Source organism: Lutzomyia longipalpis, chromosome 3 (genome assembly GCF_024334085.1).
Source record: "Lutzomyia longipalpis isolate SR_M1_2022 chromosome 3, ASM2433408v1".
NCBI classification, from domain to species: Eukaryota; Metazoa; Arthropoda; class Insecta; order Diptera; family Psychodidae; genus Lutzomyia; species Lutzomyia longipalpis.
Genome location: NC_074709.1, coordinates 24131308 through 24145663, shown reverse-complemented (window position 1 = coordinate 24145663; position 14356 = coordinate 24131308). Strand labels below are relative to the sequence as shown.

General features: G+C 31.0%; 2 protein-coding genes across 29 annotated transcripts in view; one reads left to right on the top strand and one right to left on the bottom strand.

The window, feature by feature from the left end:
* Positions 1-14356, bottom strand: part of LOC129792881 (activating transcription factor 7-interacting protein 1) — a 481750-nt gene that overhangs the window by 243920 nt on the left and 223474 nt on the right. The window lies entirely within an intron of this gene.
* The window catches only part of LOC129792933 (protein alan shepard), a 45556-nt gene that overhangs the window by 22228 nt on the left and 8972 nt on the right, over positions 1-14356 (top strand). For 13 of the 28 annotated variants that reach the window (XM_055832354.1, XM_055832355.1, XM_055832365.1 and 10 more), the window contains 8 exons: positions 3891-4126; positions 5532-5590; positions 5676-5800; positions 10899-11040; positions 11175-11359; positions 12307-12489; positions 12563-12736; positions 13120-13268. In XM_055832354.1, coding sequence (XP_055688329.1) covers positions 3891-4126; positions 5532-5590; positions 5676-5800; positions 10899-11040; positions 11175-11359; positions 12307-12489; positions 12563-12736; positions 13120-13257 — 1242 coding nt within the window. In that variant the 3' untranslated portion in view covers positions 13258-13268. Of the gene's footprint in view, positions 1-608; positions 1088-3890; positions 4127-5531; positions 5591-5675; positions 5801-10898; positions 11041-11174; positions 11360-12306; positions 12737-13119; positions 13269-14356 lie in introns of those variants that run through there. The other 15 variants (XM_055832357.1, XM_055832358.1, XM_055832361.1 and 12 more) reach the window with 4 other exon arrangements.

The following is a 14356-nucleotide window of genomic DNA, read 5'->3' as shown; positions in this document are numbered from 1 at the left end:
CGGCAAAGTCAGAGAGGGAGTGAATGTGTGGTGAATGGAAGTTGGAAAAAAGAGACATGAAATGTGTGTTTGTGTGTTTTTATCTAATGCTAGCGCACGAGAGAATACTCCTTACATATATGGGTGGTGTGTTATCACTTGGTTTTCCTTCACAAAGTTATGTTCTAAAGTTATATGCGAAGAAGTGTTGAGAGAATACAGGGAGGGGGGAGAAAAAATGTATGGTGTGGTGATATGAGCCGGGCAAACAATATGAGAAAATACATTTTATTTTTCAAAGTTGATATTTTCAGCACATTTAATTAATCTCTGTGCTACTCAGTAGCGTTCCATGCGAGGGAAGGAGGGGGGTCAGATGCGGATGAAATCACATTTTTGCCCCAGACATTCTCTTCCACTTGAGGCAATACATTTTTTTTTCTTCATCTTGGCTTCTTCAAAACTAAATAATCATCTCGTCTAATACAATTCTTATACCGTATCGCGAGAGAGTAAATAATTAATTTTTCTTCATATATAATTGTAAAACCACAAATGAATCACCCTGTTTCAACATGAAACTTTCCATTGTACATAATACTGGTGTATAGTAACTTTATACCTAATAGATGAGTGAGTTTCACAGTTTTCAACAGTCTTTATTCAGTTAGTTGTCTTGTCGGTCATTATGAGTGTTTCGTTCGTAACATCATTTTCTTTTCTGCAGTTTTTTTTTTCTTTGAAAAGAATTTCTAGATGAATGTGATTTTGAAGCTACAAAAGGACATTTTTTTTTCTTAATTTAAAAGCGAATTAGTTTTTAATTTAATTGGGGTTAAAGTGTGTGAGAGGAGTGTAGAAAAAGGAATTTTCTTTCAATTTTAGTGTAAAGTTTTGTGTGGAATTTAAAGAAGAGTTTTATAGGAAGAACAAAAAAAATCCTATCGCAATCAGTTTGGTGGCTATTTATGTGATTTTTGATAAAATAGAATCCACACCAAGTGAGAGAGAGACATATCAAATGATTACTGAGTGGAGCAAGGAGGTTGCAAAAGAACAGAATTGTTACGATATTTAATGTGAGATAATGTACTATTACGATTACTGGGTGAGTGCTTCTATATTGATTTTCTTATATGGTGGACGTTTTTCCCCGCAATATTATTGTAGCACACTCGCGGTAAAGGTTAAGACATAGAAAAGAGTGTGTGAACTGTGTGTGGTGGCTCTGTGGTTCTTCGCTGAAAGTGCTTTCTTGCAATTTGCACACGATGTTGGTCAAATTTCTCACCTTTTTAGCGGATGTGAAAGTACATTTCTAGAAAATTTTTATCCACATCATCTGCGTGTCTTGATTTTTGCACATACCACAGCTTTTGTACTTATTATAAATATTTCTTATTGATGCACAATTGATTATATAGATTTTTCTTCTCTTCAATTCTCAATAAAAAATTTTTTCTTTATAAAATTTTAAGACTGAAAAGCACGTACATTACGTGGGCACAGGGTGGGGTGTGTCAGGTATTGTTCATGATTTTTTTTTTTACCGGTCGGAAGATACATGAAAAAATTATCTTTTACATAAACTGAAAAAAAAACACGCTGAGGTGGTGATTAATCGGCAAAAGTAACATTTCAAGGTGCTTTGATAATAACATATAGTGAAAATTCATATGTAAAAACGGGAAATCCCAAGAATAAAGCATGAAAATCATGAAAATTCCATTTGATAGCTGATAAGAGAAAACTTTGTGAAATATTTTAGAATTCATTGATTTGAATTTTATGTGTTGAACATATTTTTTTCCTTTGAATTTACAGTGATGGTCCGCAGTAGGAGATTTGTAATTTTCTCCATACGCCAAAAACGTCGATTTTTGATTTATCAGAGATTCTATTAAGAAACTTTTCGATTTAAATAAGTTTTTTGGTTCCTTCTGTTTCTTGATTCGGTCTTTGTCAGGGGAAATTTTTCTTTAACCAGGAGTTAGAAAGGAAAACAAAGTTTTTCTTCCAGAGCTTTCGGTTCCCTTTGAGCTTTCTTCTCAGCGGTTATGGAGAGAATTACTCTTTATTAATGCAAATTCAAAATAGGAAAGTAAGAAAGTCAAAATATTGACTCAAAATGAAAAGTTTCAATCACTTTACTTCAGAGCCTCACTGTATTTTAAAGAAATTTTGTAATTTTATAGAGAAAATTGAGCCAAAAAACAAATTTTTATCATGTTTATAGCTCATGTATTTAAAGCACGAAAAAAACACCGGGAATGTTATGTATGTTCCGGAATTTCTCATTATTAAAGTTTTTTCTCAAAATTTCGGCATAGATTAGGTGATAAAACTTTCCTAGAATTGATTCCTGACAGATTTACCAAAAAACGTTAAAGTAAAATTTCCTTTTTGCTGAAAATTGTGCATTTAATCGTTGTTTTCTTATCGATTTTACCATTCGTTAATACATGATGAATAAGAAAAAGGTGATTCGAATTTTGCTTTATCTTTATTGGAATCGTTTCGATCGATTTAGGATTCGTTAGAAGTCAAAACTTGAGATTTGATATATTTTCTTGGTTTTAATTCTCACTACGTGTTAAAGGTTTATGACAACTTCTGGTTAAAGTTCATCAGGACTTTGAAAGCACAGTTGCCACTGCTTAAACGCATTTCGGTTAAACACTTATTAAGAATTAAAAGTAATTAGGTAGAATAGTTAAACCGAAAGATTATATTAAGCGGGATAGGATTGTATCAATTTCTCATACAGAATCATCCCATATTTCTTCAGAAAGTTCCTTTTTTCATTGAAAATTCATGGAAACGTATAAAAGAAAACCTTTCCTTTTGAATATTCTTTCTGAGAGATTCATAAAGAAGATTTTTAATATTACATATTTTAAAGGTTCAAAAGCTCCTTTAGAGCTTTGAGTTTGGTGCAATCAGAAGCAATATTGTAGGTATTGCTTGCCCCCTGTCCTGTACAGGGAGGCAGTGACTTTATCTGCGAGTCGTGGTGTGTGTTGGTTCTCTGCTTGGCTGATTGCTTGCTCATGTTGAACAGAAATCATTTCAAAATAAACCGGTAACCGGCGAATTCGTGCAAGATGTGAGTTAACACGATATTTTAGAATATTATTATGTGTTCTTCATTTAATGTAACATTTGTGTGTGGAGGGAGAGGAGAGAGAAAAAAAAGTATTCTGTGTTTTTTATTTATTATTTTTCATTGCCCACTCTCCCAACTATAATAACTTTTATTTGCCGGTATAGTTATATATAATATTCCTTTATCATATATGCGGCGTGTGTGCAATATGATGATGGACGAGAGGCGCGAGACAGCAAAAGAAGTGTGGTGAAGAAAAGTATTATGCAGCAATTAACTGTGTTTTGATTTGTGCGTGCCTTCAATTTTTTAAGAATATTATTTTGCTATTGGTCATGAGAAGGAGAATTTATAGCAAAAATAGGGTGGAATGGGTGGTGTGTGTGTGCGTTGTTAATGGAGAGAAGAAAAAAACTGAAGAAGAGAAGTTATGTGCAAGAAAGAAATTTTAATGTCTTCACATTGCTGTTATTTCCGCTCCTTGGCGATATCGTAAGAGAGCAAACTATGGCCACAATATATATTTAATTTTTTCTTCTTCCCCAAGAGACCACCAACATCTTTTTATACTTTAGTTTTTATACTTGTCTGTAGTGCCGAACAATTTTCACTCAGGCTATCTCGTGTGGAAGTTCCTCAAGCAAATCTTTGCAAAAGAATTCAGTCGATTCTTCTTTACTTATATTGGTTACAAAACTTTTCTTCTTACACACATATTTGCCCCAAAGGCATTTTATTGAGTGAAAAAGGATTCACGGGAAGTTTTTTTCTCTATTTGTATTTTTTTTTTTATTTTATCTTGTAGTACGGACAGCGAGTTCCGACAGCTGCATCGCCTAGTAATACCAACTCAAGCAGCTCATCCAACACAGGATCCCAAAGTGGAACCCTAAGTACTAGTCTGAGTAATACGAATACAAATAACACAATGGGTCCCAATGGCACACCCCAAGTGCAGGAACAACTGTCCAAGACTAATTTATACATTCGTGGACTTCAGCAGGGCACTACTGATAAAGATTTGATTAGCATGTGTCAACAGTAAGTATAAATGAGAAGACTTTTGTCTTATTTAACTTTTTTTTCAACTTTAATTTATTCAACATTATCTTGTTGGGAGTATTTTGCTGTGGCGGAATAAATTCTCTGAAATATAGATAATTTTTAGGGGAAATTCTGCATTTTTAAAATGTTTTTATTAAGGAAGACCTTCTTATGCATCCTGCATATGCTAAAAAGAAGCTTTAAAAATAAAAGAAAAGTTATTTATTTCTTTTACAGATTTAAGAATGTTTTTACTTACTTACTGCAAAAAATTGCAAATGCTTTTGACCTTAATCTAATTTTAAGAATTAAATCTTCAGTGCAAATGTTCATTTTCTATTTAAAACTTTAAAAAAAAAAGTAAGAGAGCATAGAGTCACAAATTAAATGAGAAACAAAATTTCGGATTCTTTCATTTGCCAATTTTATTATTCAAATTGAAATGAATTTTTATTGGTTCATCGTTTAAATAATATACTTTTGGATTGAATGTGGAACACACACGCCAAATAAATGTATCTTTTTAACACTAATTTGTAGACAAAAAAAGAAAAAGAAACGAAGAACGTCAACGTGTTATTCTTGAATGTTTTTTTTTTTCTTTTTCTTAAGAGATTTTTGAGAGAATTTGCAAAATTGCATTAAAGACAATTGGGTGGAATTCTCTAGTCAGACAGTCTAGTAGTTTTCATACGATATCTTAAGACTTTTTTTTTTAAATTTCTTAAGAATTCAAATGTTTTCTTAAGAATATCTTAAGTGTTTTTAAGAGAGACTACAGATTTTTTAAAAGTTTTCTTAATCAAATTTTCGGATTTATCAAGTTAGGCTGAATCGCGCTAAATGCATAATTTTTGAGGATTTATCTTAATCATTTTCGAACATCAATAGATTCAGCCTTACTTATGAAATTTCAAGTTTCTCTTAAGAAAATTGAAGAAAACTTAAATTTTTCTTATGAAAACTTTAAATATTCTTTAAAAATCTTTACTTTTGCTTTAGAAAACTTAAAAAATTCCAAAGAAAAAATTAAAAATCTTAAGTTTTTCTTAAGGAAACTTGAGTAATTTTAACTTTCGCTTTAGAAAAGTTAAGAATCCTTAGTTTTTCCTACAAAAACTTAAGAGATTCTTAAGAAAATTAAAAAAAAAAACTTTAGAACTCCTAAAACTGTCTCACTAGTGAATTTCACCCAAATCTCTTGCAAGTTCAAAAGAACAAGGAAAAAATCGGAAAAAATTATCTAATAACTTACAAGTCAGTTGTTTTAATGCAGACATAACATAAGTTAGTAATCTCCTCAGCAAATGGTTGACTGATTTTATGAATATTATTATAATTTTATGGGCAGAAGGTGTTTATAAGAAGAATTCTCAAATATATTTTATCCTTTTCTTCTCAGGTATGGAACGATAATCTCAACAAAAGCTATTCTTGACAAAACAACAAACAAATGCAAAGGTGAGTAATGCCCAAAATGAATAAGTTGACATTTCAGCAGTTTATTTATGCTCATTATATTGCATTGAAATTTATATATTTTCAGGATATGGGTTTGTTGATTTTGAATCACCGGCATGTGCCGAAGGGGCCGTCAAAGGGCTCCAAGCAAAGGGCATCCAAGCTCAGATGGCCAAAGTGGGTATCTGGGTGCTACATAGGCCGGCCATTGTACGTTTGTTTGCATGCAAGTAATACTCACCCTATTTATCTTCTCCTTTTTGCCTTACCACAAAAACATGAAAATCTAATATTTCTGCGAGAGAACTATAGGAAAGCCAAAGTAAAGAGAAAAAATAAACTAGGAGAGAGTGTGTGATTAATTCTTCCGGTAAAGTCTTACATAACCAATTTGCTGCAGAAATTAAATTAAAATAAACTTAAATTGGCACTCTAATCAATTAACATAAAATAAAAGGGATTTATCATTCACAATAAGTCGAACAATTTTTCCTCCTCAAATCTAAAATTGAGGAGGAATTTTTTGAAGAAAAATAAACCACCGGGGATGCCCCTAAAATTATTTATCGATTTATATTGAATACCTTTGTATAATTATACGTTTTGGTGATGGTAAATATTTCAGGTAAACTTGCTCTGATATATATGCTTTATAAGGTTTCTCTGACTTGGTTTCAAAATGATATTACCATTGACATAATATTCTGAAGGTGTGTTAATTCCTCACAGCAAAAGATCGATTTCTCCACAATTTTTCAATATTCAATTGAAATAGAAGATTTATTAGGTTTTAATCACAAGAAAGAAACAATTTTTAACAAAGAATTCAAGTGTGGAGAGTAGCCAGAAGAGAGATTAAATAATTGATAGAAATTGTATCCACAAATTGAAAAATATTTCTTTTAATTTATTGTCTGATCAACGTAAGAAAAAAATCAATAGTATTTTAATTCATTTTATTGAAGAAGGTTAAATTGACTTAAACGCCTAAAAAGGCTAAAAAACACTTCTTGAATTGAAGAATGAAATTCTAAGAATTATTTTTAATTATGAAATTTTCTTTTAAAATTTTGAAAGAAATTAATTTGGAAGAAACAAATTAAAAAGTTTAGAAATCTACAATAAATATTTTTTTAAAAAATCACATCATCAATAAGAAAGAGTTTTGTCAAAGAATCTTTCAGTCTTAACTCATATTTGTCCATATTGAAAATAAATTATACCGATTATACTACCGTGTTTAGGAGGGATCAATGGTCCTTAGTTATGTATAAAATAATTTTTAAGCGTTAAAAATAAACCGAAAATGACGAATTTTTAAAAAGTCAAAACTTTTGATTGAGTATCAAAAATGTTCTTAATCAAATAAAGGAAAATCGAATGACCGGAATTTCACAAAACTGGGATCTAGCATTTAATATGTTTGAAATACCTTCAGTAACAACTTTGTAAAAGTGGCCAAATTACCTCAACTTCCCTTGGGTTTTTGGTTTAGACCTTCTTGGGTTAAATTTCAAAAACTTTGGTTAAAAATTGACTTTTCTAGACAATTTTAATATCAGAATTCGTGAAAATTCTAACAAAAAGTAAAAAAAATATTTTGGCGCTACGTCCCATATAGGAACAGGGCCGGCCGCCCTATATGATGTTGTTGTTCTCCTTGCGGAGAAGTAGTGGGCTGCCTTGCTAGATACTACCACGTGTGGACCATTTTACGGATAGGAGTGTATCAATCTCCTGATCCAACCGGTCAACGTGATCTAATTGCACGTTGGCGGATGGGGCGCGTTGCCGGGTTCTGTATTCGAACCGGCGACCTTTGGATGCGCACTCAAGCGCTCTATCCACTGCACCCCAGGCCCACATCCACTGCACCCCAGGCCCACATCTAACAAAAAGTAATCCTAAGAAAATCTCTGTTAATTCCCTTATGGTGGATTTGTAAGAAAAACTTTCAATTCGAAATTCTTCCACAACTTGGTGAATTATTGAAGAGAATTAATCTTTCTTCTCTGTCAGTATTTTCTCATCTAATTATATAAGAAAAACAAACTTATGTAAATCTTAACTTTAACTTTAATAACACCATGAATTAGTAAAAGTTGAGAGAAATTAATGCATTTTCTCGTGAAATTCTATCCCATCATCCGATTTAAAACAAACTTATTGGTGGGAGAAGAGGTGTGGATCGGTCCAAGACGGGAATGTGTGTTTTGAGGTAAAGTGAATTATCAAAAATTCAACAGTACATACAACAGAACACACATAGAGAGAGAGAAGATGACCAAAGTGAAGGAGATAAAATTCCTGAACCGAAAATCTATTTAACAGTGTTTATTTGTTCGTTGACATGAACTTTGAGTTCAATTTTAATTAATGAGCGAAGCACAACTTCTTTTTCTTTTTTTTTCCTCCTTCTCGTTGTTACTTTTTTTTTTATTATGATCTCAAACATCAACTATTGTAATGCTCTAATGAAAATGTTTCCGGTGTTACAAATAAATTAACATTAGTGGTGCAAATGGATGAAATTGTGGGAGGAAAGATGGTGTGGGTATAGTGTGTGAGATATGGAAGAGATAATCATTAAAAAATATATATAAATTTAACTACTGATTCCAGTTAACTTTATACAATAAAACGCAGTATTTTCACATATATATATATATAAAGATATAAATTCTGAATTGCATATTACATATTTATATAGATATAACAATGTGGTCTAGTTGTCCCATTCACGGGAAAGTTGATATACAGTTTACGGGAATTTAATCATTAATTAGTACAGATACATGCAAAAATTGTTGTTGAAAGTGATGAATATTCAAAAAGTTCTTTTAAAGTTTTTAAAAAATAACATTTTGGGATAAATTGCTTCTCCCATAAAATCGTTTATGTCATATCTCTCAAAGCTAGAAACTAGTGCGTATCTAGGGGGATATTTGGGTATCTTCTAAACCTCTAAACCCTACAGATTCGGTACGGATTTTTGAGCGTAGACAAATGATCATCAAACGTTAGAAAGGAAACGTAAAACCTAGAAAAGAAACGAGAATTGTTTAAAAAGAACCCCTAAAAAGAAGATTAGAATAAAAAATGTAACAACAAACGAAAAAAGTCTAAAGTTAGATTTGGAAAGTCAAAAGTGAAAAAAAGAAATGTTAAACATTAAAAAGAAATGCTAAATGTTAAAAAGAAAAGTTAAACTATACCAAAAAAACGTTTAAATAAACATCAGTTCGATTATCAATACCTACAATTTTTCGGTGTTTGTTTAAAAATTCGTCAAATGTCAAACGATTAAATAAACGTTAAATGTTGGAAAAGGAACGTTTAATGTTAGGACAATATCATCAAAATAAACATTAATTGTCAGCATAAACACTGAATGTTAGAAAATAAACGTTAACTGTTAAAAACTGAATTTAATAACGCCAAAATTGCACAAACGATTATTGCTAATTCAAATGCCATCGCCGTTAACCTTAAACCTCAACTCCGGAAATAATTCTTAATTCATTTTTAGCGTTCGTTAAAGAAGAAAATAATCTAAAATCTTCAATTTCCATTCTTCCAATTGGAATAGATTTCTACCTACGTCTCTGCTAAATTTTTATTTTTCTTATTAGTTTAATTAGGTTACCTTAAAGTCTCCCATCTTAGGTTGAAATTGGATGCCTCTCGGACATTTTAAATGAAAAAAGGGAAGAGTTTATTCTTAGTTTACGAACATTGTCTTCCACAAGGCATCCTTGTGAGTTTTTTATTTGTAAAACATACCCGCTGCATAGAAATTCAAAATCGATGAGACATAAATACGTGCGGGAAAATTCTAACATTTTTTGCACATAACTGTCTCATGCCCCAAAAGTTGTTAATAAATCTCTCTAATTAAATTCAGTAGCACATGTGTATGGTTATTTCCTTTTTTTTAATAAATAAACTATTAAACGGAGGTCTGGGGTAAGGATATTAAATGCAAAAATAAATTGAAAATAGCTCATTTTACACAAAAACTGTTTGATTACGTGGGTGAATTTTAAAATTATATATTAGGTACTTTGTAGCCATTTTATTATACATATAGAGCATTTGACAAAACCTAAAACCGCGCTCATTATAAAATAGATTAAAAACTATTATAAATATTTAATTCCTAATCAATAGATTTCTCTATCTGCCTGGCAATAACTCTGAAGAATTGATTTTTTTTCTTACTATATACTGATGAGCTTAGTAATTCCTTGTAAAATAAAAAAAAAAATGCTCAAGAGTGGTTGCTAAATATTCCTCATATTCGCTGTAATATACATTTTATAGAATTATATATATATTTTAAACCAACTAACATGGAATTCTAAGTAAGATTCTATTTACAAAACAAAAGAAATCCTTCTATTTGAAATGTAATACATATTACCATTTTTTCCGTAGATTTTATACATTTTAGATTCATAATTTTAGTATTTTTTTTATTTGTTTTCTTTGTGAAAATATAATAGAATTTATATTACATAGAATTAGTGATAAAGTAATAAAACTTTTTGCCAAATAATTCTAATTTAGATGAAAAGAAATTTAGAAAAAAAACTTTGTGAAATCAATAAAAATTTTCTTTTAGTAATTTTTTTTTCGTAGTGAACCATTTAGAAAAATTCTTTTTGAGAGTTGTTCTTAAAACCGAAAATATTGTATTTATATATATTTATATATACATATATCGTCTCATAGTTATGGACATGCGGTAAACAACCTAAAGTTTTTTTTAATTTTTTTTTGAACATCCAAAGAGTCAAAAGAAATTAATTGAATTTATATAAATAGAAGTGATTTTTTGTAAAACTATTATAAATATTTCTATAAAGTGTGCCGGCCATTACAGTTTGTTAATATTTAAACCTTTTCCAATATATAATTCTTAGAATTGTAGACTTTAAAAACAAAATCATATAAAATTTTTATAATAGATTTTTTTGAAGTAATATAATCAAAAAAAAATATTTCTTAACGTTTAGGGATTTGTTTTTCAAAATATTTATTAAGTTATTCTTTTGAAATTAATTTTTGAATTTTTTCCTGATTTTTCAAAATATATTTTTTTATATAATTTTTCAAAGAATATTTTTCTTAGTTCACGTTATGAGAAAGAAATAATAATTTCCTTAAGTTTCCTTTACCTAAAGACTTTTTTTTATATTTTAATTTTCCTTTTATAAATATTTTAAAGGTTTTAGTAATTTTTACTAAAATATCTTTTTTTCTTCTTCGATATGTGTCTTTTACTCACAACATTGGATACACTTAGCAACAAGAGCAAGATCCAACAAATCTGTACATTGCTAATCTACCACCAAATTACAAAGAGACAGACTTGGAGAACTTACTGTCAAAGTATGGACAAGTTGTTTCAACAAGGATTCTACGTGATCAGCAAGGTCAATCCAAAGGTAAAGGAAAATTTTACTCAATTCTGCGACCAAGAAATCATTGAAATTTCAAAGATTTCTTCGTTGCTGAATCGATTTTCTGAATTTTCCGTTTAAGGAATGAAAGTATCTAAATATGATAATTCATTTTCTAGGCGTTGGCTTTGCACGAATGGATTCACGTGAAAAATGTGAGTCGATCATACAAATTTTCAACGGTACGCAACTTCAAGGTGCCAAAGATCCACTTCTCGTAAAGTTCGCCGATGGTGGCTCAAAGAAGAAAAATGCATACAAGAGCCCAGATCCAAATGCACGCACATGGAGAGATGTTACTGAGGTAGGACTTAAACCCATTTTATTTGTATTTGTTTAGCTTTTTAAAAAAAAAATTATGGTATTGGGAAGGTTTTGGAAAACGGGGAAAAATGCAACAAGTTTTTGAGCAAAACCGTGTAGGTTTCTATTGGGAAAAATTTCTCAGAAAAGAACTTTTAAATTGAATTTTCATCTGGCGAATATTTTGGTATTTGTTATAGTGAATCATCCGAATATTTCCGAAGATTTGAATATTTGACTTCACGTGAACATCTTTCTCTAAAAACCGAACTACTCAAAACCGAAAAAAAATCCATAAACGTATTTAGGATTCTTTGGTTTAAATTAAGTCTTTTTAGGGTACAGTTTACTACTTTTTAGGATTAATTTACTATTTTTTTCGGTTTGAATTTATTCCTTTTTAGGTTTGGGCTTTAATCGAGAGCTACATTGTAAAACCGGATAACTTTGTATAGGCCCCAAACCGACTTAGCCGTTTTTACAATGAAGTCCTCGTAATGATTTTTTTTTAAAGTTTTGTTCCTCAATCTGTGCCGTTTTGGGATTGGAAACCAAATATTTATCGGCTTGAATTTATTCTTTTTTTTTTAGTTGAATTTACTAATTTTCGACTTGAATTTACTACCTTTCGGTTTGATTCCTTTCGGCTTCAAAAATCATCCGAATATTTCCGAAGATTCGAATAATTTCATCCAGATACACCCACCCAGTGAATTTTGAATTTAGCTATATGTAGTTGCAAAAAAAAATATCTAGAAAAGTGGGAGAAATCCCATCTGGAATTGCGTGAAAAGGCCAAAGTTGAAAGTTCAAGGGGAGTTTCTCATGGAAAATGTCAGGAATATGATGCGCAATAAAATTGTATATGGGAGGTGTAATAAATTTATAGAAATTGCGTCTATAACTTCTTCTTCTTCTCCTATAAAATTTATCTATTTTCTTACGCAGGGAATTCCAGTGGCTTACGATCCAGCTCTACCGCAGAATGGTGTGAGTGTGAACGTGGGCACGACTATTGGTGTGCCGTATACGCGTTTCGGGACACCCCAAGTGAGTGGCTATGCCCTTCCCGGTTCCCAGTGGGTTCCTGGCTACATGATGGCCCAGCCAATGGCGCCAGTGGACGATCAAGTGAGTGTCCAATGCTTGCCCGGCCATGTTCCGGGTGTCGCTCTAACTCATCCGCTCCTCCGCCCTTCCCCAGCAGTACATGCAAATGACGGCGGCCCCGCATCTGGGTGTGAGTCCGGCCTACAAGCCCGATGGTGTGACACAAGTGCAGCCCCGTGGGATTTCTATGGTGATGAGCAGCGACGCAGCTGGCGTCCCCTATGGCGCTATGATGCCCCAGCTGGCCACCCTCCAGATTGGATCTTCGGTAATTCTAAGCTAGATTAATTGACGATTTTTTGCTAAAAAAAAATTTCGTTTTGTTTCCTATACGCCCATTTTGCAAAATGAAAAAAAAAATCATTTTTCATTAGAAGGAAATATCTGAGCTTCACAGATAATTTCTTCTTTGCTTTTTTTGAAATTTCTGTTTTTTTTTTTTGCTTTTTTAATTGATTTTTATTTGATTCTTTTTTTTGAAAATAAATTGATTGGGAAAAAGATTTTGAAAAAAGAAATATTTAATAATTCTACTAAAATTTTAATATTTTAGTGAGAAATAAATTGATAGGAAATGTAATACAGGAAATTTGGGTTCACAAGAGTAGGTGGAAAATGTTGATATTGATGTTTCTTCTTTTTGCATTGTAGTACATTAATCCGCCGTACCCATACTATCCACCAACAATTATACCCACAATGCCAATACCAGATTCCGAACAAGCGAGTACTGCTGCATCCCCAGATGAAGCATATACTCAATATCCTCATCCGGCTGCGCCTAAGTAGATGAAGAAAAGGTGAGTTTTCATTTTTATTTTCTCTTTCTTTATTTTATATTTTTTTGGTATAATTTGCATTCACGTGCTTTACATCAACAGTGTGTATCATGTTAAAATTCATTTTATAAAAAATATAGTTAATGTAGATACTAAAAAATTAAAATTTTCTTCGTTAAATTGTGACTCAAATGTTAAAGAAATTGAGACTCAAACACCTAATTGATACTCAAAAACTGCTCAAGTGCAGGAAACATTTCTACCTGATTTGGACGACAAAACAAAGTGATCACAACTTTTATCTAAAGGACATTCGACTTAAATTTTAAGGACACTGTGATGTTGAGGGCTTTTAATATTTTGGGGATCTCAAGTAAAACCACGTAAATGCTTCCCTAGTAGCATTTTATTTTAAGTCTAATAATACCAGAGAAATATTTTAAAATAATATTTTATTCAGCGCTAATTGTTCAATTCGTAAAGATTACAAATGAAATCATTTTTTAGTCAGAATTTAATATTATTAAGTCCTATTTTATGACCAAGAAATCTTTCAGATTTTTGGGAAAAGAATACGACTCATTGGGCTTTATTCATCGACAAGGAAACCCTTGATTATTTGTTTGCACTTACATTTCAAGATTTTAAGCGAATTTCAAGGGTTTCTTGGTCGCCGAATAAGGCCCATTAATTATTATTTTCTTTAGTCAGGATTTAATATTGAATCCTCCTATTTTGCGGCAAAGAAATCTTTAAAATTTCAACGATGTCAAGGATTTCTTTCATATTTCATTATTTTTCAATTCATTTCTAGTAAAACTTTGATTCTTAATATTTGGCTTAAGTTTGTCTTATATTTTTAAGGAATCTTTCGTGCTTTTAAGGTATTTTTCGAGTCTCAATTAGTCATTTGAGTGTGAATTAGACACGGATTTTACGTGCCAATAAGATAAATTTACGTCCAATTAAATTCTTTTCTATTCTATTAATTAATTCTATTCTTTTATTTTTTCTATTGTGAACAAACTTTTATATGGTACACACTGAAAAAATATTTTTAATCACATTTTTTTGTCTATAAAATTTTTGTTAATCATCACTCCAATTTA